The sequence below is a fragment of the Ursus americanus genome, chromosome 8, assembly GCF_024610735.1.
Source record: "Ursus americanus isolate L20-20 chromosome 8, mUrsAme1.1.p, whole genome shotgun sequence".
NCBI classification, from domain to species: domain Eukaryota; kingdom Metazoa; phylum Chordata; class Mammalia; order Carnivora; family Ursidae; genus Ursus; species Ursus americanus.
The window spans coordinates 82,172,448-82,198,425 of NC_142134.1; the positions used below are offsets into that span (position 1 = coordinate 82,172,448).

The 25,978-nt window shown below is 58.8% G+C and overlaps 1 protein-coding gene across 4 annotated transcripts in view; it reads left to right on the forward strand.

Moving 5' to 3' along the window:
* Positions 1–25,978, forward strand: part of ZFYVE28 (zinc finger FYVE-type containing 28) — a 114,445-nt gene that overhangs the window by 48,617 nt on the left and 39,850 nt on the right. For all 4 annotated transcript variants that reach the window (XR_006775739.2, XM_045774760.2, XM_045774761.2 and 1 more), the window contains 5 exons: positions 8,329–8,469; positions 16,451–16,588; positions 18,363–18,565; positions 20,130–20,219; positions 23,856–23,945. Coding sequence is in view for 3 of the 4 variants with exons in the window: in XM_045774760.2 (XP_045630716.2) it covers positions 8,329–8,469; positions 16,451–16,588; positions 18,363–18,565; positions 20,130–20,219; positions 23,856–23,945 (662 nt within the window). In the remaining variant the exon portion in view is untranslated. The remainder of the gene's footprint in view (positions 1–8,328; positions 8,470–16,450; positions 16,589–18,362; positions 18,566–20,129; positions 20,220–23,855; positions 23,946–25,978) is intronic.

Genomic DNA, 25,978 nt, shown 5'->3' on the forward strand with positions numbered 1-25,978 from the left:
ACCAGGGGTCCGCTGAGGTCTGGAAGGCTCTCTTCTGCTGAGTGTTGGGGTGGTGGGGGGCACATGGGGTGGTCTGTCTTGGGAACGAGCGTTGGGAGACCAGCTCACGTCCTGGGACAGCCGCTGGGAAGAGGGTGGAGGGTGGTGGGCAGGGGGCTGGGACTCCCCACGTGTTACCTGAGCTATGTTCCATCACTGGGCTTACACTGAGGGTGTGGGGGGCTGGTTCTTTCTGGTCTGGCCAGTCCGCCTGTCCTGCCATCTGTCCTGCCCACCTGTCTGGCCATCTGCCTCATCCTCTTCTCCTCCCTGTTGTGTAGCTTGGCTGAGGCTGGGTGGCTGGCGCTCTGGAGTGAACAGGGGGCGTCCCTGTAAGTCCCTCCCTCTGCAGTGCTCACCTCTTAGTTGGGAAGCAAAAGGCGTGAAAGGGATGGGAACCCGCACCACACTTATTCCCCCCTCTTTCCCACAGGATGCCTGAGGGTCCTTAGTGTGAGCCCTGGGTCTACTTTGGGCTCCATCCTGCCCAGCAGTGTGACTTTGGCCGTTCCTTTTACTAAGCTTTAATCTCTTCATGTGGGTGCCCTGCACGGGGCTGGGGGTTCCTGCCCCTCAGGGGAGGCTCCCAGCTCATGCATTCTGCTCCAGTCCAGCCAGCCAGGAGCTGTGGGATATGCGCCAGCACCATCGGGGCCTGACTCGGCAGGGCACCCGGAGGCAGGGCTGAGTTCACCTCCTCCTCCTGCGGCCTGTGCCCCCTCCCACCCCACAGAGCGTGTTTTGAATGAAGAAGTAATTTCATCAACTTTACAGATTTAGTTCTGAATTAGTCACTGTGCGCACTTTGACTCAGTACTTCTTTGTTGCACGTTTTCTGTTCACGGTCACTTGACCTCCGAAACCAGACGCTTCCTTCGTGAGCTTAGTTTTGTCTTCTTGCAACTGTGAAAACCTCCACTGTCCTGAATTGATTTTGAGAAAATATTGACACAGTATGCCAAAAAAGACATTCCCACCGAGTTCTAAATCATTACCATTTTTATTCCAAAATAGAGTGAGTTCTTATGCATACAAATTGGTTCTCTTTGTTGTGGACACTTTCCTTAGGGACGTTTAAATCTTAATTTAAAATTGAATTTTAAAGCGTTATAGAATAAGGCTGGCTGAGTCAGATCAAAGAGAAAGACAACTTGTCACGCCCCTGAACGCTCGCTCTTCCACCTGCGGTCGGCCCTCCGCGCTAACTTGAGGGTGTTGCTGCCCTGCGGGCCGAGGCAGTGTCCATGCTGGGTGTCCAAGCAGCCCCCGTTCTGCAGACTCTAGACACTCAGGGGAATGGGGTGCCATCATTTCTCCTTCGGATTCGGCTAATCAGCGCAAATGGAATTTTGTAAGTTGTGTTCATTCATTTCCTGGGATCCCCCCCACCTGGAATGTTTGTCTCACGCAGCACCTGGGGGCTCCAGGTGGGTCCGGCCGACTCAGGGCGCACAGCAGACTTCTGATTCTTCTGTGGGCAACAGGCCCAAGGTGGCTGGAGCGCTAGCCCAGGGTGTGGCTGAGATTTTAAAATAGCTCAGACCTTTTGAGTCTCAGGAACATAAAGATAACCACCAACTGTAAATAGTTTTTCTGAATTCTCTTACTCTGTTGGACGTGTGTTTACAGCTCTCTTTTGGCTGAGGGACAACACCTCTGTAGGTCTGGTTTTCGGGTCTGTGATTCACTGGAATCCAGTTCCCAGGCAGCAGATTCTGCCACACCTGCCAGCTGCCCCGGACTGGGAAAGCGCGGCTGTGAAGAGGTTTAGAGCCCGCGTAGCTCTGGGGGTGTACTCAGTACTGGGTGCTCCTGTTCGCTTTTCTTGTGCCTCTCCACACACGAGCACGCACGGGCAGACACACCTCGCAGTCTCCACACACGAGCACGCACGCGCAGACACACCTCGCAGTCTCCACACACGAGCACGCACGCGCAGACACACCTCGCAGTCTCCACACACGAGCACGCACGGGCAGACACACCTCGCAGTCTCCACACACGAGCACGCACGCGCAGACACACCTCGCAGTCTCCACACACGAGCACGCACGCGCAGACACACCTCGCAGTCTCCACACACGAGCACGCACGGGCAGACACACCTCGCAGTCTCCACACACGAGCACGCACGCGCAGACACACCTCGCAGTCTCCACACACGAGCACGCACGCGCAGACACACCTCGCAGTCTCCACACACGAGCACGCACGCGCAGACACACCTCGCAGTCTCCACACACGAGCACGCACGCGCAGACACACCTCGCAGTCTCCACACACGAGCACGCACGCGCAGACACACCTCGCAGTCTCCACACACGAGCACGCACGCGCAGACACACCTCGCAGCTCCACATGGACGCACGTGGTACTTGTTTGTTACTCTCTCCAGAACATAGAGCAAGACCCGTGTGTGCGCGTGTGCGTGTGCACGTGGGTGTGTGCACGCATGAGCTGGGGGCCACCCAGGAGACCCTCTTGAAGCTCAGTCCCCTCCTGGGTGCAGGGAGGGGGACGGCCAGGTGGATGGGAGCATGTGAGGGGCAGAGCTTTATCTTCCTGGCAGCAGGCACCACGGCCATCAGCAGGCATTCGTGGACATTCGGTTGCTGCTGCCACTGGCCGAAGCTGTAATTCACTGGAATCCAGTTCCCAGGCAGCAGATTCTGCCACACCAGCCCCGAGCAGAGGGTGTCGGGCACACCTGAGCAACCGGTGTGAATATTGGGATTTGAGGTCTGCTTATACGTGGTGAGGTTTTTACTGCCAGAGCAAAGGCTGATTCTTTTATTTTCCGAACAGTTTTGGGCATGGCCCCCTGCATCATGCCCTCTTTCTCGGAGCAGAGACTTAGCTTCCTGGAGGTGTCCTTATCCAGTGCCCTAAATTCAGTCCTGGCCTGTTTGCTGGGCCAGCTGGTGTCTTGCCGGCAAGCAGTGGTGGACACTGCAGGAGCAGGTGCAGGGAGGGCTCTGTATCCCCGGCCCTGGTGTGTGTTGACCAGGAGGGCTCCAGGCCAGCTCCGTGGGAGGCTCTTGGTCACAGCGAGGTGTCCCCACTGTGCCCTTGCTCTCCCCGCCCTCCTACCCCCATTGCTGTGAGGGGAGCTGGTGAGTGTGGGGCCATAGGGAAGCCAGTGGGCTGTGGTGACTGGGATCAACTCCTGAGCAGGGTGTCAGGTGCCCAGGCTCACCGCCAGCAGAGTCCAGCATATGTCATGGCCAGCGGTGGCCTCAGCCCCTTGCCACAGCCCCTCTCTGAGAAGGGATGGCCCCTATGTACCTGGTAACAAGGTGCTATTTGGGGCATTCCCCTCCTTCCTTAGGACAAGGAAGTGGTACCCAGGGCTGCCGGAAGGGAAGCTGGCAGCCCCCAGGGTAGCTGGGTCACCATTCTAGGGCTGCTGCTGCTGCTTTTTTTTTTTTTTTTAAGTTTCAGAGGTAGAATTTAGTGATGCATCAATTGCGTATAACACTCAGTGTTCATCACTTCACGTGCCCTCCTTAATGCCCATCATCCAGTTACCCCATCTGTCTACCCCTCTCCCCTCCAGCAACCCCCAGTTTGTTTCCTGGAGTTAAGAGTCTCTTATGGTTTGTCTCCCTGTCTTATTTTCTCTTGTTTTACTTTTCCCTCTCTTCCCCTATGATCCTGTTTTGTTTCTTCATTTCCACATATGAGTGAGATCATCTGGTATTTGTCTTTCTCTGACTGACTTAGTTCACTTCGCATAACACTCGGGCTGCCTCTGAGCAGCAAAGAGCAAGGCCTCAGGGCCTCATCTGAAGGTCAGTGGCCTCCAGTCAATGGCCCCGAGGCCACCGCCACCCCCTTCCCACCAACACCACCATTGCCCCTCCCTGGGACTCCGTGCCCTTGGGGGAAGGGCTGGGAGAGGCCTTTGGAGAATCACTTTCCATCCCCCCCCCCCCCCCCCCCCGGTCAGTGGAACAGGAAAGAGGCAAAAAGTATTGCCCAGCCCCTGACCCCAATCCTGTCCCTGGTTCATCACAGAGGGGACCCTGGTTACCCTCCTAGGTGTGATGGGAACCCGGGCAAGTCAGCGGAGCCCTCTGAGGGGCTGCATTGGCTCCCGAGACCAGAGAGGTCATGAGATGCTGGGACACCAGTGGGGGGTGGGCAGTCTGGGTCTGCCTCACCCAGGCCGTGCCCTGACCCCTGCAACCCTGGCAGAGTGCTGGGTGAGTGGCTGAAAGAACAGGCTCTTCTCCGATCCTCTGCCGGACAATCCTGGGAAAGTCCTCCCTGGCCCTGCCGGTCACATGCCCACCTCCGGGGCCAGTCACCTCGGCTGGGCACCCGCGTCCTGGGTCTCTGTGCCGCATCTGGAGGCTCCTCCCTGGACCAGCACGGAGGGCTGACTGAGTCAGGCACTGAAGGACCAGACCCCTGAGCCGGGAAAAGCCGCCGTGGACTGGCCACACACGGGAGGGGGCGGAATGCCAGGGTGGCGGGGAACCCTTTTGGTGGGAAAAAAAGGGCCACCAAAAATTATGAAAATAAGTTACTCTACATTTAACGAGATTAGGTTATAAACACAATTGTGTGCCAACTTCTGGGTCAGCCGTGCCGGGTATACGCACGTGATTTTTACAACGATCTGAACACCTGCGTGATTTGGCGTCTTTCCTTTTCCTTTGCTGTTCTCTGTATGGTCATGAAGAACAGACTTACAAGAATAGCTTCAGGGCTCCATCACTTCTACTGAGGGTTTCTCCTAATCCTGGAAACTCAGACCTAAGGGAACAAGCCATGCCTGCCTGAGGCCAGAGGGAGCAAGAGCAGACTGGTGTGTGAGGGGAGCAGACTGCTGTGTGAGGGGAGCAGGCTGGTGTGTGAGGGGAGCAGGCTGCTGTGTGAGGGGAGCAGACTGCTGTGTGAGGGGAGCAGGCTGGTGTGTGAGGGGAGCAGGCTGCTGTGTGAGGGGAGCAGACTGATGTGTGAGGGGAGCAGGCCGAGTGTGTGAGGGGAGCAGACTGGTGTGTGGAGGGAGAGGCCGGTGTGTGAGGGGAGCAGGCCGGGTGTGTAGGGAACAGGCCGGGTGTATGAGGGGAGCAGGCTGGTGTGTGAGGGGAGCAGACTGCTGTGTGAGGGGAGCAGACTGCTGTGTGAGGGGAGCAGGCCAGGTGTGTGAGGGGAGCAGGCCGAGTGTGTGAGGGGAGCAGGCCAGGTGTGTGAGGGGAGCAGGCCAGGTGTGTGAGGGGAGTAGGCCGAGTGTGTGAGGGGAGCAGCCGGTGTGTGAGGGGAGCAGACTGGTGTGTGAGGGGAGCAGGCCGAGTGTGTGAGGGGAGCAGGCCGAGTGTGTGACGGGAGCAGCCAGTGTGTGAGGGGAGCAGCCAGTGTGTGAGGGGAGCAGGCCGGTGTGTGAGGGGAGCAGGCCGGTGTGTGAGGGGAGCCGACTGCTGTGTGAGGGGAGCCGACTGGTGTGTGAGGGGAGCCGACTGGTGTGTGAGGGGAGCAGACTGCTGTGTGAGGGGAGAAGGCCGACTGTGTGAGGGGAGAAGGCCGACTGTGTGAGGGGAGCAGACTGCTGTGTGAGGGGAGCAGACTGCTGTGTGAGGGGAGCAGGCCGACTGTGTGAGGGGAGCAGGCCGACTGTGTGAGGGGAGCAGACTGCTGTGTGAGGGGAGCAGGCCAAGTGTGTGAGGGGAGCAGGCTGGTGTGTGAGGGGAGCAGGCTGCTGTGTGAGGGGAGCAGACTGATGTGTGAGGGGAGCAGACTGATGTGTGAGGGGAGCAGGCCAGGTGTGTGAGGGGAGCAGGCCGAGTGTGTGAGGGGAGCAGGCCGAGTGTGTGAGGGGAGCAGACTAGTGTGTGGAGGGAGAGGCCGGTGTGTGAGGGGAGCAGACTGGTGTGTGAGGGGAGCAGACTGGTGTGTGAGGGGAGCAGACTGGTGTGTGAGGGGAGCAGGCCGAGTGTGTGAGGGGAGCAGGCCGAGTGTGTGAGGGGAGCAGCCGGTGTGTGAGGGGAGCAGACTGGTGTGTGAGGGGAGCAGACTGGTGTGTGAGGGGAGCAGACTGCTGTGTGAGGGGAGCAGACTGGTGTGTGAGGGGAGCAGGCCAGGTGTGTGAGGGGAGCAGGCCAGGTGTGTGAGGGGAGCAGGCCAGGTGTGTGAGGGGAGCAGGCCGGTGTGTGAGGGGAGCAGGCTGGTGTGTGAGGGGAGCAGGCTGGTGTGTGAGGGGAGCAGACTGCTGTGTGAGCGGAGCCGACTGCTGTGTGAGGGGAGCCGACTGGTGTGTGAGGGGAGCAGACTGCTGTGTGAGGGGAGCAGGCCAGTGTGTGAGGGGAGCAGGCCAAGTGTGTGAGGGGAGCAGGCTGGTGTGTGAGGGGAGCAGGCTGGTGTGTGAGGGGAGCAGACTGATGTGTGAGGGGAGCAGGCCAGGTGTGTGAGGGGAACAGGCCGAGTGTGTGAGGGGAGCAGACTGGTGTGTGGAGGGAGAGGCCGGTGTGTGAGGGGAGCAGGCCGGGTGTGTGAAGGGAACAGGCCGGTGTATGAGGGGAGCAGGCTGGTGTGTGAGGGGAGCAGACTGCTGTGTGAGGGGAGCAGCCGGTGTGTGAGGGGAGCAGACTGGTGTGTGAGGGGAGCAGACTGGTGTGTGAGGGGAGCAGACTGGTGTGTGAGGGGAGCAGGCCAGGTGTGTGAGGGGAGCAGACTGGTGTGTGAGGGGAGCAGACTGCTGTGTGAGGGGAGCAGGCCAAGTGTGTGAGGGGAGCAGACTGGTGTGTGGAGGGAGAGGCTGGTGTGTGAGGGGAACAGGCTGAGTGTATGAGGGGAGCAGCCGGTGTGTGAGGGGAGCATACTGGTGTGTGAGGGGAGCAGACTGGTGTGTCAGGGGAGCAGACTGGTGTGTGAGGGGAGCAGACTGGTGTGTGAGGGGAGCAGACTGCTGTGTGAGGGGAGCAGGCCAAGTGTGTGAGGGGAGCAGGCTGGTGTATGAGGGGAGCAGACTGCTGTGTGAGGGGAGCAGGCCAGGTGTGTGAGGGGAGCAGACTGGTGTGTGAGGGGAGCAGACTGGTGTGTGAGGGGAGCAGGCCGAGTGTGTGAGGGGAGCAGGCCGAGTGTGTGAGGAGAGCAGCCGGTGTGTGAGGGGAGCAGACTGGTGTGTGAGGGGAGCAGGCCGAGTGTGTGAGGGGAGCAGCCGGTGTGTGAGGGGAGCAGACTGGTGTGTGAGGGGAGCAGACTGGTGTGTGAGGGGAGCAGACTGGTGTGTGAGGGGAGCAGACGTGTGTGAGGGGAGCAGGCCGGTGTGTGAGGGGAGCAGGCCGAGTGTGTGAGGGGAGCAGCCGGTGTGTGAGAGGAGCAGACTGCTGTGTGAGGGGAGCAGGCCAGGTGTGTCAGGGGAGCAGGCCAGGTGTGTCAGGGGAGCAGGCCAAGTGTGTGAGGGGAGCAGACTGGTGTGTGAGGGGAGCAGCAGGTATGTTAGGGGACTAGGCAAGTGTGTAAAGGGCGCAGGCTGGTGTGTGAGGGGAGCAAACTGGTGTGTGGAGGGAGAGGCTGGTGTGTCAGGGGAACAGACCGGTGTGTGAGGGGAGCAGGCTGGTGTGAAGGGAGCAACAGGTATGTGAGGGGAGCAGACTGGTGTGTGAGTGGAGCAGGTGGTTGTGTGGATGGAGCTGCAGGTGTGTGGGAGGGGCAGGTTGGTGTGTGGAGGGAGCAGGGAGGTGTGTGGGGCAGCAGGCTGCTGAGGCTGCAGTAGAGTGGTGAGCGGGTTCAAGGCTGTCTGCAGACCCATCAGGGGAGCGGGACACCCAGGTTTTGCTGGAAGCAGGGTGAGAGGAGAGCCCCTGAGGAAGGGGCTTCCTGCCACAGAGCATTGGCATTTTCTGGCATTATGGAAACTGGGCTGAAGGCGGAGAAGATTCTAGAGGGCAGAGCAGGGGTTGGCAACCACTGATGAGGCTTCATTTGAGGAAATTGTGTTGTGTTAGTCTGGGCCACTTCCTTCACCTGCTGTCTGTCATTGTAGTCTCATTTCATGAATAAAAACTACTTATTCAGAGCCATTGCAGCCTGGACCCCACTCTTCATGAGCCCCTCGTCTGTGAATCTTCCCACCACTGGAAGCTTTGGGCCTGGAATCTGGCTTCCTCACAGAATTTCTGTCCTCTGGGCCCCCGCCGTCTGGGCAGCCTTCTGAGAAGTGGGCACAGCCCTGTGGGCTGAAATGCAGACAGGGGTGGGTAGTGGGGGGGGGGTTAGGACAGGTGTGGGGCTTCCTGTGAGGGGTGATGCTCTCGTTCACTCCCAGACCTCTCTCCCCTGCAGAGGTCGGACCCGCAGCTGCTTGCCCAGTTCTACTATGCGGACGAGGAGCTGAACCAGGTGGCTGCCGAGCTGGACAGCCTGGACGGGCGGAAGGACCCGCAGCGGTGCACGCTGCTCGTCAGCCAGTTCCGCTCCTGCCAGGTGAGTGGGCGTGGGGCCAAGGGGCCTGTCGTGGGGGAACCTGAGGCTTGGTTGCCTGCTCACAAGTGGTGAGCACATATCAGGGTAGCCTGAGCGAGATGCCGGGTGCCCCTTGGTCCAGCTGCACCCCGGACCTGGAGGAGGGACCACCCTGAGCAGGCCGGTGTGGGGAAGAGAGCCAGGCGACAAGCGCAGCTTGCACAGGGCACTCTTGCAGAGCAGATGTAAGGGGAGGCGGGATGACTGGGAGCCAGCAGGGTCTTAGCCAGGGAGCAGCCAGCAAAGAAAGGGGCCAGGTGGGGTGGGGTGGGGGCACTCGTAGAGCTCACGGGAAGTGGGGGGGGGCTCAGAGTCTTGCAGTGTTTGCACAAAAAAAAGAGCTGGTTCTGGAAGCAATGCTAGAAATGTCCTCCCAGTTTAGCCAACGACCTGTGTGAGAGCCTGAGGCGTGATGCAGTTTTGTCAAGGGACAGTCAAGGTCTTTCACAAAGTTCCAGAACATTTTGTTGTATTCTGCCCACAAGTCTTGCTGGATTCTCTCTGCCCTGGGAGGGGAACTGGGGTGTGCTTTCCAGATCACAGGGAGGTCAGGATGTGGTGGGAGGGATGCCGCAGAAGCCAGCATGCCACTATGTGTTTTAAGCAGGAGGAGTCAGATAAGGATTTGGTGGGAGGAGCAGGTCCTGGCTGGCCCCAGAATGACCAGGAGGCCCTCCCCTCTCCTGGGAGACTGGAGGGGCCAGAGGGGTCTCTGGACTTGCCTGGCCATCAGTGCTCTCCCTTTCCCACCAGAGGATGTCCTACCTTGTGCCTGCAGCACACCAGCCTTTCAGCTTAGAGGCCTCCCCAGCATCCCTGCCTGCGCCCCCCACCTGCACCCCTGCCTACACCTTCCCCCACCGCAGCTCTGTGCCCTCTGCAGTGGACTGGCCAGTTCACTGGCTGATGTAATCGCAAGTTACACAAACTGACCAAATGGGGTAGCAGCTAAGCTGGGTGCTTCATAGAGCCTCAACAGGGTAAAAACCAGAAAGGAAAACTGCTCTGGAATTACGCGTGGGGAGGATCTTGCACGAGCATCTTTAATTTCTCACTCCTCTCTTAAGAGTCCTGTGTCAGGGTCCCAGGACCATCCCAGGTTCGATGATTCACTAGGAGGACACACAGGAGGCAGCATATAATCGTGCTCACGGCCAGCTGGCATTTTCCCCAGTGAACACAGATAAAGCAAAATCAGTGAAGGGAAAAGGTACGGGGTGGGGGGGGTGTTGGGGGGACGAAGGGCAGAGGAAGCAGGTGCCAGCTTCCAGCATCCTCTCTCTCCCGGGGAGTCAGGTGGGACTCGCTCTGTTCCCAGCAGTATGTTGTGACAACACGTGTGGGGTGTTGTCTGCTGGGGAAGCTCCTTAGAGACATGGAGCTGGCCTCTCGCTGGGGCTGGTCCCGCAGGCGCCTCTCCCTGGCTCGGCCCAAACTGCAGGCCCCCAGGGGGAAGGGGTGTCAGCACCCACCACAGCGTTGGCGTGGACAGGGAGGCACTGCTGAGGAGCCGGGAACACTCCTGATGGCCAGGAGCCTGGACACCTGCCCTGGGCCAGCGCTGCGCGGGCCTCTCAGAGGACAGCGCGGGCCCCAGGCGGAGCTCCTGTACACACAACGGCACAGTTAGAAATCGTGGCTGCCGCGTCATGGATCCTGGCCGTGTGCTCTGCCGCCCACCCAGGAAAGCGGAGTTAGCAGGGATGCCTTTGTGTACATGCTACAATTTTATAAAGACTCATCATAGTAACATATTTGTTTAACTGGCCACTTACGAGGGCCGTGGGCTGTGTAAGGGCTCCTGTGCTAGTGAATTTCTACAAAGCTCAGGCATTTAAGTTGGAAAGTGTCTTCATTTCTAACATTTGTCTTGAAACAGGGCATTTTGTCTTCTGCTTTGGGCTGCTGTTTCACATTCTATTTGACTGTCACAATGCTGGAGTGTTCGTTTGTGCATTCATTCATTCATTCATTCATTCATTCAACAGCAGTCACTTAAAGAGGGTCTGCCTGTGTGGAGGGTGGGCAATGCCCCCATTCTCCTCGTCTCACTCTTGTCTGTGACCCTGGCCTCGGACACATATCCCTGAGTCTTCTAGTCTGGGTGTCTGGGGCATCTTGGGGCCCCATCAGCCTGAGTACAGCCCTCAGCTGAGCGTGGGGCATCTGTGTGGAGCGTGCTTAGTGGCAGCAGCCTGGCCTGGCTTAGCCCTCCAGGGGCTCCTGGAGGCGTCCACGTGTGGGTCTCTGGGTGGATCCCATTCAGTTCTGTCTGAGTCAGCACTCTGGCTTGAGTGCCGGGCTACATTCAGGAAGCCTAGTCCTTCTGGTCTGGGAGCTTTGTCTTCCTCAGGGCATGGGGGAGGTCTCCACAACGGTCCTCTGGGCGATGGCCTCACCACTTAATTCCTCCTGGGAAGTCTCATTCCTGTCTCCAGTGAATCTTGGGGGCCTCACGCACGCCAAGTCCAGCCAGAACGGGAGCCAGCGCTCCGTGACCATGTGCTTGCTCAGCTAGCAATTGACAGGTGGTTGGTCTCCGGCTGCTTGGCCCCCTATGAGTGCAGGTGGGAGCTGCAGGCTGTGGTGGCCCCCGAGACCCACAGCACGAGCCACCTGCTCACTGGGGAGGAGGAGGGCAGGTGAGGGGCAGGTGAGGGGCAGCCAGCACTCGGCTGCAGCCCACTTCTGCCCCATGCTACGCACTCAGCCTGCTCCAGGTGGGGGCGGAGGCTTGCTGGGCCCCAGAACCGCGGAAGTCCCATCCATATTCACCCCCTGTCAGTGGACTTCTCTTGTCACAGGCGCTGCTCCTGGGGTGTGGTATCTCAAACCTTTCTGCCCCATAATGGGGTCTGTTAGGTAAAGTCTCCAGGCAAAGGCCAGGTACAGAGGAGATGCTCAAAGAACAGGAGCCTCCTTTTATCTTCTCACAAGAGCAATGCTGTGAGAAGCACATGGACTGGGTTTATAAGGAGCAATGGAACCGGCTCTCCGCGGGCGACATGGGAGGGTGAGGCAGCAAAGGGCTGGGAGCTGGTGAGGTGGAGAAGACCAGGGACCCTCACGGCGGTCCCACCTCATTGGCTCTAACCTTAGAAGGAGTCGGAGTCCTTCGTTTTCACCTAAATGACCTTTTATTTCGTGAAAATTGTGGACTGGGGCATACGTGAGTTTGCAGGTGGATTTCTAATGACATTTGCGTGTTTTGTGTTCTTTCTGGCTTCAGAAACCATGAAAGATTAGAAATCATAGCTCAGGAAGGCAAAATGAATCCTGGATTGTTGTGATGGGCTGAACTCTGTCTCCCCCAAACTCATACATTCAAGACCTACCCCCCAGTCTTTGAAGACATAATTAAGGTAAAATGAGGTCATTAGGGTGGGTCCTGGTCCAGTCTGACCAGTGTCCTTGTACGAAGAGGAGATTAGGTCACAGAATGCAAAAGGACAATCATGTGAGGACACGGGGAGAGGATGCTCCACAAGCCCAGGAGGGAGGCCTCAAAGGGAACCCGCCCACCCGCAACTGGGTCTCGGACTCCCAGGCTCCAGGCCCGTGAGGCGTAAACTTGGAGCCCTCGGGTGTGGTGCTGTTATGGTGGCCCCCGGGCACTGACACAGTGGGATTTGGATTTCATGATGCAGATGGGCTTGAATTTGCTCTGGGTTGGATTCCAGCATCGTCATCGACCTGTTTTTCCTAAGCCACACTGTAACTTTTGCCATCAAGGGAGTATAATTTTAGATGCTTCAATGAAGAATATTAAATGGCACCATGTGCCAACAGACCTTGCACCCAAGTGTAGCTCGTTAACGGGGTCACGGTGGGGGCAGAGGCACCTTGCTGCTGATCTGTGATGTGAACAGGGCCACACCTGAAGAGGGACACCCTCGAGCCTCCCCGCGCTGGAAGGGGCTGGTGCCCACCATGGAAGAGGTGGGTTCTCGGGGAGGGAGGGGTCCCTGCTGTGCCCTGACTGCACTCCCCAGCGTCCTGTCTGCAATGTGCCACACCTGAGGGCAGGTGCGGCAACATGTGTGCATTTGGTGTCCCGAGAGCTGTACCCAGCAGGGACCGAGGCCGGGTAGCCCAGGAGGGCTGACAGCTCTTGCCACGGCCGCGCTCCTCACAGCTCTTGAATTCTTTGAATTGAATTCTTTGTTTCCATATTGACTTTGGAGAGTTCTTTATATATTCTGGGCACCAGTCCTCAACTCATTATGATTTGTATTTTTTTCTCCCAGTCTGTGGCTTGTCTTTCATTCTCTGCCTAGTTTTTTGGAGGACATAAATTTTAGATTTTGATGAAAGCCAGTTTATCCATGTTTCCCTTTGTAGGTCATGCTTTTGGTGTTCTAAGAAGTCTCGGCCTAACTCAAGGTCATCAGATTGTCTCCCGTGTTTTCCTTTAGAAGTTCTAAGTTTCAGGCTTTACATTGAGGTCTGTGATCCATGGTGACTTAACGTCAGCATATAGTGTGAGGACTGGACCCACATTTTTGTGGCTTTTTTTGAAAATGAATTTCCTGTTGTTCCAGCATCAGGTGTTGAGAAGACAATATCCTTTCTCCACTGAAAAGTGTTATTGCACCTTTGGGAAAATCAGTTTTCCAAATAGGTGGGGGTCTGTTTCTGGGCTGTCTGTTCTGTCCCCTCGAACTGTCTTCAGGCCAGTACCACGCTGTCTCGATCACAACAGCTCTCCTGGGTCTTAGAATCCCATGGTGTCAGATCTCCAACATTGTTCTTCTATTTCAAAGTTGTGGCTGTTCTAAGTTCTTTGTATTTCTGTATGGGATTTAGAAAGTGCTTGTAGAGGTCTGCAAAAAAGCCCGCTGAGTGGGATCACACGGAATCTGTAGGTCAGTACTGGGGAGAGCGTGCGGTTTTCCCCACTGAGCATGGTACCAGCTGTCACAGGCTTTTCACAGACACGTGCTGTCGGGCAGACCAGGGATCCTTGGATTCATAGCTACTCAGGGCTTGAGACACAGAGCCCCCCTGCCTTCTCACGCATACTCTTCCAGCGAGAAAGCCAGGGTCACCTCTGCCTCTGCTCTGCGTGGATAGCATCTATTTCTCTTACTACTTGTAAGGCCTCTTTTTACGGGTTTCCATCCATATCATCATGCTGTGCTTTGGTGTAATTTTCTTCCTGTTTCTTGCACTTTGGGTTCACTGAACTTCTTGGACCTCGTGTTTACAGTTGTCATAAAATTGGACAAAAACTGGCCATAATTCCTTCAAATATTTTTTCTGTCCCATTCCTTCTCTTGGGTCTTGCATGATATGTCTGACATCCTGAAGTCTGACCGCTCCGCTCAGCAATGAGCTGTGTTATAATTATTTCTTTCTTGGGCTTATTGGAGAGTTTCAGTTGCTTTGTCTTCAAGTTTATTGTTCTTTTCTTCTGAAACGTCTGATCTGGGCTGAATCCCATCCAGTGTGTTTGTTTTCAACTCAGATATTGTAATTTCCATCTCTAGATCAGCTCAGGTCCTTTTTATGTCTTCACGGTCTCAGCTAACGGAACACGCAGGAGTCACTTGGAAGGGGATCTCCGTGTCCCTGACAGCCACTGTGCCACCTGCCTCAGCCAGGCTTGGTTTTTCTTTTTTATCATGTGTCATATTTTCTTAATTCTTTGCAAGCCTGGTGATTTTTTTTTTTTATTGAATGCCTGGTGTTGTGAATCTGGCCTTTCTGGGAGCTGAACATTTTTACGTCCCTGTACGTCTCTCTGGCCTTGGTTTTGTAACGTGGTTTGGTTATGTACAAATGGTCTGATCCTCTCGGATCCTGTTTTTTAAGACGTTAGGTGGGATCAGAGCTGAGTTCAGTCTTGGGCTAACCACCCTCCCCACTGAGGCAAGACACTTTTGGGTGCTCTGCCCAGTGCCCTGTGAACAGCTCCCTGTATGGTGTCTGTGCCTCCTTCCTGGTCTTGCCAGCCCGTGTCCCTCCCCTGCTCCCGGGTCTGCAGGGTTTTCTCTGGGCAGCTCTCTCTTCTCTCGATTCTAGCTGCCCCAGGCCCCAGGATGCTTAGCTCTTCCCTTCAGTGAGGGCGTTTGCTGGGTCCCACTGGGGTCCCCTCTCTCCGGTCCAGGAGCTGAAGGGTCACTCTGGGTTGTAAGCCAGCCGGTCACAGCTCTCGCCTTGCCTGTTTCCTCGGGGCCACTTGGCTGCCTGATGACCAGTGTCTTGAGAACCATTGTCTTATTTTCCCCATTACTGTGGTCATCATTCAAGGGAGGTCGATTTGGTTCCTGTTTCTCTGTGTTGGCTGGAATTAGAGGTCCCGCAGTTGTTTGTTGGGCACTGGGGACCCGTCGGAGAACAGAAGGAGACCTGCCCTCGCCCTCCGGGCACTGATGTCCTGGTGGGCCAGGCAGGGCGTGCAGCTGGGGCAAGCACCACACCAGAGGTCAGAGCCCTGGCTCTTCTGGTAGCAGACGTTGACTGGGCGCTAACAGTCGTGATGGTGCTGATTATTCATTAGTTTGTTGAATCACGAGAGAAGGGCCTTCCTGCCCAGAAAACCTTTTAAAAAGAACTCCTGGTAGTAGCACTTGATGCTGGTTGAATTTTATTTCTATTTTTTGTGTTGTCAGAGCTCAGTGTGCTGACGTTTTGCATTAGAAAGGTCATGCTTCCCACTGTGGTGACTGCTTCCTAAAAAAAATGAAAGTCGGGCCTCAGAGGGCAGAAAGGAGGGTGTTGAGATGTCAAATTGCCAGGGCAAGGGCGTTAGCTAGGCCTGTCTTTCTGGAGAGCAGTTCTCTGGGTTGTAACTGGAGCCCATCAGTGCCCGGCACACTCTGGATTTTGTGGTCCCACTTTCGTAAACGAGTGGATCCTGAGGACATAAGTGACCCCTCTGTGTCGCGCACCACAGCTGTGAGGGCAGCGTTGTTTCTGGTGGTGGAGAATCAGAGAGGCCGTCAGTGTCCAGCAGACCGGGAAGCGGCAAGTTCACCGGGTGTTACAGACCGTAGCTCACACAGCCTGCCTGCCTGACAGCCCAGGAATCTAGGTCTCCTTCCGCGGGCTGCCCGGAGGGTCAGAGAAGTTAAGCAGCCTGTCCCAGGCTGCGCAGCCGTGAGGGGTGGGAGGGAGGGGGCACCTCTTCCTCGCCGGCTGATTGATCTGCTGCTTCCAGAGGAGTTGGAGGGGATGCTGCCTGGATGAAGGATGAAGGAGCAGGGACCTGCTGTGCTCTGCCGGCTCCGTCTACACAGGAGTAAACCGAGGTCCAGAGAGGGTGGCGGCTTTGTCCAGCCCGGACTGCGAGGCTCCTGCGGTCGCTGGGGCTGGGTGAGGCCCTTTTCCTCGCATGGGACGGGCCTTGGAGCGCAGTGTGGCGGGTTGGAGAAGGCTGGTTTTGCAGATGGTCTCCTGGCGGTGTCATTCCCTGACAGCTGATCTTGTCTGTGCTGTGGCCACGTCCAGGACAACACAGGCTTGTGATGTTGATAGAAGCCGTACAGCAAGTTAGCGGTAAAATCAACCACTTGTGTGTCTGTCCACCGAGCCACACCGTTTCTCGAGCTCTGTTGTAAGAGTCACGTCCCGGTGTTCAGAGAGCTGTTCAGGGACAGTCCTTGTGGCCTCGGCCGCGGGGAGCCTGGTGTGGGTGAGCAGCCGCTCATGGGTTCGTGGTAACGGGGAGGCTCCCCCAGGCCTCCACGCCTGCCTAGCCTCCGTGAGCGTGATCAGCGGGACCGGGGAGGCGGGGAGGCAGGACGTTCACTCCACACGCTTTAGGAGCATTTGAACTTTCTGTAGCCATCGCAGAGCAAGCAGGGCTCTGTTACCGGATCACCCTCGTGAGCTTAAAGAACCACGACGTGCCTCGGTGTGTTTTTCATATTTTTCAAGAACCCCTGAAAGCCTCCAGCAGCAGCTGTGTCTTAGTGCACTTTCTCCGTTTCTGTTGCAGGACAACGTGTTAAACATCATTAACCAGATCATGGACGTGTGCATCCCCCAGGACCGAGCCCCGCGGGATTTCTGCGTGAAGTTTCCCGAGGAGATCCGGCACGACAACCTGGCGGGCCAGTTGTGGTTCGGTGCCGAGGTAGTGGGCAGCCACCTGGGTCCCGGGTCACAGGGTGGGGCGTTGTGTAGCTCACCTGTGTGCACCTGCGGGGGTTAGGGACCTGGTGTCCTCCCTTCGAGGGGTCATAACCGCTTGTTGGGGGTTATGGATGGCGCGTTCTGAGCCTGTGAGGCCACACGCCCCTATGAGGGTCTGGGAAAGTCACGAGCCCGCTCCCCAGATCTACACACACAAATATGGACACAGAGCTTCACGAGCGATTTCTGGGAGGTTCTCAGACCCCCAGGGGGTTCTTACCTCACCCACAAACAGGAGGGGGCGTCCTTGCCCACGGGGCTGGGAGCTGCATTTGTGGCCTTACCGGAGCCACCCCTCATCTGCCCCGCAGACCTCCATCCTCATCTCCCACTGGAGGGGTTGCAGCCTGAGAGCAGGGAGCCCGCCCCGTGGTGGCAAGACCTGCCCTGCCCCAGCCAGCTGTTGTCCATACCCCATCTTGCAACCCGTCCCTTGGCCCTGCTGAGGTTCACAGCCTGACGTCTGTGCCCCCTCCGCCTCGCTCCCGATGTGTCCCTGGGATGCCACATCTTCCTCTGGCACCACATGGCCCTGGGCCCGTCTGTCCCCCACCCTACCCCTCTGACCCGCCTGGTGGGAGGGCATCCTTGCCCACGCTCTGATTGGTGTGGGGGGGGCAGGCTGTCCCTCTGCCCGCTGTCAGTTTTCCCTGCCGGAGAGTGGGTCCCTGGAACAGGGACAGCTGTGGGGCCATGACATGATGCAGGTCCCATGCCCAGTGGCACTCAGGGTGCCATCTCCCCTGTGTGGGCTGCCCCGGGACCAGCCACCTCCACGCTCCCCTCTAGGGGGTGGGGAAATCAGCGACACTGCGCTCTGCCCCCCAGGAAAGTGCTTCTCGTCTCAGCTCATCTCTGGCTCACTGCCGACTAGTGCGGTTGACTATTGCAGGCCTGAGGTGGGCAGGGGGGCCCCACATCACCACAGCCCCAAGTGGGGATTGCACGGCCACCCCTCAGCCAGGACCCGGGTCTGATGAGCACCCCGTGTCGTTGGGGGGATGCATGCAGCCTGCACAGCCCTGCGATCTGCCCCCCACAGCCCGGGACAGGTGTGGGTGGATTTGTGGGCACAGACCCTCCTACTGCCTAGGAGCCAGGAGTCCCACACTGATGAGTCTTGGCTCAGTGGAAGGTCAGTGAGCATTTGTGCAGGTGAGGTGTCTTTACTTCCCAGAAGGGTCAACCCCCAGTGCCTTGTGCCTGAAGTGAGGCCCTGAACGTGGTGTCGGGGCGCTCCTGGGTGCCGAGCACCCAGCTGTGGGCTGGGCAGGAGGGGACAGGAGTCACAGGACCGGGGCCCCTCATGGAGCCAACAGTCCTGGCTGGCCTTCCCCTCCCTGCCTGCGTCTGGGTCTGCGTGTGGACCGTCACAGGGGGAGTCTTTGTCGTCTCAGCCATGGCTGCCCTGGGTTTCGTAGAGACCATGAGGGAGCAGGTGGCATGTCCTCGAGACACTTGCCCCAGGGTATGAGGTGAAGGTATTCCCCGAAGATGAGACTCGGGGAGGGGTGTCGGGGATGACGGGCACACCGAGCCTGGCCATGGCTCCTTTGCCTCCCTGCCCACCATCCTCAGGGCTGGCCGTCAGAGCGCCCGCTCTCTGCAGAGCCGAGGGGAGGACCCCAGGCCAGTCAGGCTCCCAGGGCTCCCTGGAACTGACTCTGATGCTGGTCACTCCCAGGCCTCTCCTGACCTGTGTTCTCTGCCCGCAGTGCTTGGCCGCCGGCTCCATCATCATGAACCGCGAGCTGGAGAGCATGGCCATGCGCCCGCTGGCCAAGGAGCTGACCCGCAGCCTGGAGGACGTGCGGGGCGCCCTCCGTGATCAGGCGCTGCGGGACCTCAACACCTACACAGAGAAGATGAGGGAGGCGCTGAGGCACTTCGACGTCCTGTTTGCCGAGTTCGAGCTGAGGTGACCCTGAGCCCTTTGCTTTCTGAGTCTGGGGGAGGCGCCAGGTCCGCAGCACCCATCGCGATGTTTCAGTCTGGACAGATGCACGGAGTGGGGAGTGGGGGCTGGTTCAGGGCTGTCAGTCCGTGTAGTTAACCCCGGACCCACGAGGTGGGGGACGTGGGTGTCAGGCTGGGTGACCTTTCCAGGGGTCCAGCCCACCCCCTCTGCCTCTCCCTAATGCACCCCAGCGCTAAAGACCCGGGAGGTTCCTGCAAGTAACAGTCACCCGGAGTGGACGTGCCACTGCCAGCCTCCACCTGTGCTGCCCGAGGCTCTGCTGCTCCCCTCCTGCCTCGCCTCCTGCCTCTGACCACCTGCCTCACTTCCCGCTTCGCTTCCCACCTCGCTTCCTGCCTCTGACCTCCTGCCTCTGGCCTCTCACCTCTGCCTCCTGCCTCTGACCTCCCGCCTCGCCTCCCACCAGTGCCTGGGCTCACCGTATGGGGCTTGTTGGTCGCCAGCTGCCCCCTTCACCCATCTGCTCCTCCGCTCCCTGCACAGATACCCTGAGTATCACCTGCCCTCACCTCCACGTGCTCAGATCCGGATACAGCGGAGCAAGGGAGGGGGGCCGTGGCTCTTGGACGCAGGGACACTCCAGCTCCCTGGGATGAGGGTGAGGGCACCTCCCCAGGTTAGGATCACATGGTGCCCGCCACCACCACCCACCCTGTGCTCCACCCGTCCCTTCCTGCCTGCTGCCGTCCCCAGCCTGAGAGCCAAGGCAGAGCCCACCCCGCTCTCCAGCCAGTGTCTCCCGGCCCACTCTTCCCGGGCTGCACTCACCTGCTCCTACCTCAGAGGACACAGGCGGGGTCTGGGGGCCTCCTTGCAGGGCTTTGGAGAGGCCCAGGACTGGGGGGCAGGCATGCCACCAGCTCCCACAGGTGCGGAGATGCTCGGGGTTAGATGAGAAAAAGTGGGACCCCAAATCTACGTCCACGGGGGTCCCAGTTAGTACAGATTGTCCATCGTGTAAGCCAATGACTTGAGAAGGAAAGCAACCCAGATGTGCTCCAGGAGGCAGGAGCACAAATGATGTTTTTTGCTCTGTATCCTTTTCTGGCTTCCCTAGGTCCCAAAGATTTTATAACAAGAAACAATCAGGGCTGGGAAGTTAGAAGCAGAGACGTGTTCTCACCTGGGGAAGGGTGGGACAAGGCATTGCTTGCTCAGGAGGTCCCGTACCCTGCCCAGTGCTGGCCACCCCCACCCCTCAGTCTCCACCTGCACGCACATCCATCCACTTGCGTTCTCACGAAGGCTGGTGCCTAGGCAGGGATGTCACAAAGTGGGCAGTGCCAGGTTCAGGGCACACAGGGCCAGGTGGGGCAGGGCTGGGGGGCCAGGAGGCTCTGGACCAGGCACGACCCTGGGAGGAGCCTTGATTTCAGACACAAACGGTCACACTGGAAGCTGTGTACGTCTGAAGCACATTTGGCTTTCATCTGAGACGTTGCTCTTTTGGGGGGGGACATGTGGGTGGTGGGGGCAGCACTCACCTCCCTGGCTGTGTCTGCAGCTACGTCTCGGCCATGGTGCCCGTGAAGTCCCCCAGGGAGTACTACGTGCAGCAGGAGGTCATCGTGCTGTTCTGCGAGACGGTGGAGAGGTGAGGCCACCCCTGACTGCCACAGGGCCTTGCTCCTCCCTGAGGCAGCCGCAGGCACAGGGACGCCTCCAGCGCCCTTCCCTTGCAAGCCGCCTTCCCCGAGCAGACACACTTACAGCCTCCTTCCTCAGCGCCACCATCCCCTTCCTCTGGGCCCAGAACCCCATTCCTGCAGGGGGTTCCCCTGATGGAGCATCAGAGTAGCCGCCACAAGGCAGCACGGAGAGCTGGACGCCTCACCTCCCTGGCTTACCTCTATACCTCCTCACCTCCGCACCTCCATGCCTTCCTGACCTCCTCACCTCCGCACCTCCATGCCTACCTGACCTCCGCACCTCCATGCCTTCCTGACCTCCTGACCTCCGCACCTCCATGCCTTCCTGACCTCCTCACCTCCGTACCTCCATGCCTACCTGACCTCCGCACCTCCATGCCTTCCTGACCTCCTGACCTCCGCACCTCCATGCCTTCCTGACCTCCTCACCTCCGCACCTCCATGCCTTCCTGACCTCCTGACCTCCGCACCTCCATGCCTTCCTGACCTCCTCACCTCCGCACCTCCATGCCTTCCTGACCTCCTCACCTCCGCACCTCCATGCCTTCCTGACCTCCTCACCTTCGCACCTCCATGCCTTCCTGACCTCCTCACCTCCGCACCTCCATGCCTTCCTGACCTCCTGACCTCCGCACCTCCATGCCTTCCTGACCTCCTCACCTCCGTACCTCCATGCCTACCTGACCTCCGCACCTCCATGCCTTCCTGACCTCCTGACCTCCGCACCTCTATGCCTTCCTGACCTCCTCACCTCCGCACCTCCATGCCTTCCTGACCTCCTCACCTCCGCACCTCCATGCCTTCCTGACCTCCTCACCTCCGCACCTCCATGCCTACCTGACCTCCGCACCTCCATGCCTTCCTGACCTCCTCACCTCCGTACCTCCATGCCTTCCTGACCTCCTCACCTCCGTACCTCCATGCCTTCCTGACCTCCTGACCTCCGTACCTCCATGCCTTCCTGACCTCCTGACCTCCGTACCTCCATGCCTTCCTGACCTCCTCACCTTCGCACCTCCATGCCTTCCTGACCTCCTCACCTCCGCACCTCCACGCCTTCCTGACCTCCTCACCTCCGCACCTCCATGCCTTCCTGACCTCCTCACCTCCGCACCTCCATGCCTTCCTGACCTCCTCACCTCCGCACCTCCATGCCTTCCTGACCTCCTCACCTCCGCACCTCCATGCCTTCCTGACCTCCTGACCTCCGCACCTCCATGCCTTCCTGACCTCCTGACCTCCGCACCTCCATGCCTTCCTGACCTCCTCACCTCCGTACCTCCATGCCTACCTGACCTCCGCACCTCCATGCCTTCCTGACCTCCTGACCTCCGCACCTCCATGCCTTCCTGACCTCCTCACCTCCGTACCTCCATGCCTACCTGACCTCCGCACCTCCATGCCTTCCTGACCTCCTGACCTCCGCACCTCCATGCCTTCCTGACCTCCTCACCTCCGTACCTCCATGCCTACCTGACCTCCGCACCTCCATGCCTTCCTGACCTCCTGACCTCCGCACCTCCATGCCTTCCTGACCTCCTCACCTCCGTACCTCCATGCCTTCCTGACCTCCTCACCTCCGTACCTCCATGCCTTCCTGACCTCCTGACCTCCGTACCTCCATGCCTTCCTGACCTCCTGACCTCCGTACCTCCATGCCTTCCTGACCTCCTCACCTTCGCACCTCCATGCCTTCCTGACCTCCTCACCTCCGCACCTCCACGCCTTCCTGACCTCCTCACCTCCGCACCTCCATGCCTTCCTGACCTCCTCACCTCCGCACCTCCATGCCTTCCTGACCTCCTCACCTCCGCACCTCCATGCCTTCCTGACCTCCTCACCTCCGCACCTCCATGCCTTCCTGACCTCCTGACCTCCGCACCTCCATGCCTTCCTGACCTCCTGACCTCCGCACCTCCATGCCTTCCTGACCTCCTCACCTCCGTACCTCCATGCCTACCTGACCTCCGCACCTCCATGCCTTCCTGACCTCCTGACCTCCGCACCTCCATGCCTTCCTGACCTCCTGACCTCCGCACCTCTATGCCTTCCTGACCTCCTCACCTCCACACCTCCATGCCTTCCTGACCTCCTCACCTCCGCACCTCCATGCCTTCCTGACCTCCTCACCTCCACACCTCCATGCCTTCCTGACCTCCTCACCTCCGCACCTCCATGCCTTCCTGACCTCCTCACCTCCGCACCTCCATGCCTACCTGACCTCCGCACCTCCATGCCTTCCTGACCTCCTGACCTCCGTACCTCCATGCCTTCCTGACCTCCTGACCTCCGTACCTCCATGCCTTCCTGACCTCCTCACCTTCGCACCTCCATGCCTTCCTGACCTCCTCACCTCCGCACCTCCACGCCTTCCTGACCTTCTCGCCTCCACACCTCCACACCTTCCTCGCCTTCACACCTCACCTCCACACATCCCTTACCTCCTCACCTCCACACCTTCCTGACCTCCACACCTCCACACCTCACTTCCACACCTTCCTTACTTCTTCACCTCCACGCCTTCCTGACCGTCTTGCCTCCTTGCCTTCCTGACCTCCTCGCCTCCACACCTCCTCACCTCCATACCTTCCTAACCTCCATACCATCTTCACCTCTATACCTCCTCATCCTCCTCACCTCCATGGCTTCCTGACCTCCTTACCTCCACACCTCCTCACCTCCATGTCTTCTTCACCTCTATACCCCCTCACCATAACTCCCCACCCTGCTCACCGTCACACCTCCTCACCCCCATCCTCCTCTCCACACCTCCTCATTTCCTCACCTCCGCAGGCCAGGATGAAGCCCCTGCTGGATCGAAGGTCTCCTGAACAAGATTTTGTGGAGTGAATCATTGGTATTCTTGCCATGCCTTGGACAGTAACTGAAGTCAGATTTTTGAGTGGACTTTGGGATGAAGACGTAGCTTAGAACGATTCTCCTGTCTGACTAGTGCTGTGGTATTAGGGAAGTCTTGAAATTGCTTCATATCACTTCATAACTAAAGGCACGTTATTCACTGTTTATGTGTTGAAAGACATTTCAAGTTGCTAAAAAATAAGATGGCAGGAAATACTTTTACTTGGAGCCATAGTCATGTGACCCGAGCAGCAGCAGCTCACAGAGTGTAGAGAAAGCCGCTTGTGTTTTTGCCTGGGGTGTGAGACTGAACCCAGGAGAGCATTGTCCGTTCCTCGGAAAGTGTTACATCGTGCGAGGCAGTGTCATCATTCCGCGTTTATTCTTGGCACTCGAGCTGTTTCGGTTTTCTGGCTAAGCAAGCCCATGACGGTTTGAGCTTTCGTGTTTTGTTTGCTGGACACCGTCGCTGCCCCGTGGGCCCCTCCTCAGCAAGCACACCGTCCCACTCCCTGCACCTTCTGTCCCAGAGGTGGGATTGGGCAGGTGGAAAGACGGGGAAGGGTAAGCACCAGCGGCCTCTGCTCGGGCCTTCTGGAGCAGGGCGTGGCACCCGTCACCTTCCTGACCGTGTGCTGAGCACAGCTGCGGTGAGGGTGCAGTGGGCTGTGGTGGGTGTGGGGGTACAGGCTCACCCCTCTTGCTCTCTGTCCCTCGGCCAGGGCCCTGGACTTCGGGTACCTGACCCAGGACATGATCGATGACTATGAACCGGCCCTCATGTTCACCATCCCCAGGCTGGCCATCGTGTGGTGAGTGTTCCTCCCGCTCGGGACGGCCGTTGGGCAGAAGCCGAGCAGGATTGTGCAGTGAGAGCGCTGGGCCCCTTCTGGGTGTTGATGGCTGGCACTTACACCCCCAACAGGTGGCCTCAGCAGCCCGTGCAGTACCGAGCAGGCCCGCTGTCGCCCCCACCAGGTGTTCTGAGAGTGAGGGAGGGATCCCCCACCCTAAATAGTACGAGATGGCTGGACACCCAGCACTCACCTGGACAGGTGAGATGGACAGTCACCTACACTCACAGCCCAGGGGAGGAGTGTCGCACACACCGTGTAGAGTGCACGCAGGAGCAGAGTGCCCAGCCTGGGCTGTGGGAGGAGGCCCCTGGCACCCGTGGGGGGATGCGATGGGCTTACCTGAATCATTGACAGGCCGGCGGGTGGTGAAATGAGACTGAGCAGGTGAAAAGCAGGTGGGGTGCAGCTGGTCCGGCGGTGGGGGCGTGCCCAGGCAGAGCCTTTCCTACTGGGTGCAGAGCGTGAACGCGAGCAGGGGAGCTCAGGCTCAGGCCTTTGGGTTCTTGTGGGCTCAGAGATGTCGGCCAGCACATGGGGTTAGGCCTGAAATACACCAGGGCAGGAGGTGTTCTGGGCTTGGTCCACTGCCACTCAGCCACACACTGACTCCCAGACAGGGACTGCCCTTGCCTCTTGCCAGGTGAGGGGGTGTGGGTTGGGTGGTCACGGTGGGGGGGGGGGGGAGGAGGGTGAATGGGCCACAGGGAGCCCAGTGGAGAGGCCTGTAGAGCTGGCATCTTGGCAGGGGCCCAGTGGGCATCTGGTGTGCAGGTGTGGAGCTGGGCAGGGAGGGGGACCGGAGTCCTCGGGACAGATGCTGATTGTAGATGTGGTCGTCGGTGAAGCAGCCTGGGAGAGTGTGGGGTGGACACAGAGGCCGGGACTGGTCCAGGCCCAGGATCCCCTCCTTGGGAAATGGGGATGCAGTGGTGGTGCAGCAGGATGGGGCCAGCTCCTGGGTCAAGGGGGCTTCCCTCAAGCACAAGGAGCGGGACAATTCACGCTGCGTGCAGAAGGCGTGCGGGAATCAGGGGGCAGACCCCACCCTGGGCAGGCCAGAAGTGTCTCCTGCTGCCCTGGGACCCTGGAGGCCAAATGGCAAAGAGACCCAAAGTGCAGAGGCTCGGGGGAGGGCAAGCTGGGAAGATGAGCCGGGACCTAAGGGAAGCCTGAGCGTGCACGCTCTGGACTACGGGGCTGGCCCTCGCCCACACCCCGCTTCCCCGGGCTGGGCATGAGGCGGCCGCGCCCTGCTCTCCTTGGCCTGGCTGTCCTCAGAGCTGCCTTTCCTGGAGTCTCTCTTTGCCAGGATCCCCGGCCTGGCACCTCCAGCCCTTCCTTCCGTTGTCCTCTTCCCTGAGAGACTGTCTTCTCCCCAAGCTTACCTGTCAGGGAAAGCAGGAGCACATCCCAGCGCGCCAGAGCGCCCGCACTTTACAGTCGCCTTAATTGCTACAGTCTGAGACTCCGCCTTCACCTGAAGCTGAGGGAGGCAGAGGACACAGGTCCCCTTGGGCCAGCTCCAGTGGGCCGCGCGATCTTGTGACATTGTTCGCTTTCTAAGCAACGGCTCTCTGTGGCCAAACTTGTGTTGAAGACAACACTGCTTCAAGCCTGGGCCTCGCTTTTATGAGCCTGGGCCTGGGTTTGTGAGCCCTTTCCGTAACAGCGGGCTTTGTCCCCTTCCTCTGCGTCACACGGTTCACGGGCTGCTTTTTTGGAAGCGCCAAGACCCTGGCCTGGCCATGTTTCTTTTCTAAAACTCCTTGACGAGTGCCTTGAAGCTCAGGGTCCAGTGCCCTCACCACTGAGCCCACGGCAGGGATGTCATCACGCTGGTGGGGTTCCCAGGCTGGCTTTCCTTTGAAACCGTCTTACAGCACACAGGGGTGCTGGTGTGAGTGCCCACTGACCGGCTGCTCTCATGAGCCGCACGGCACCACATGGCCTGTCCCGCCGCCCCTTGGAGGCCATCCAGCACCACGGGG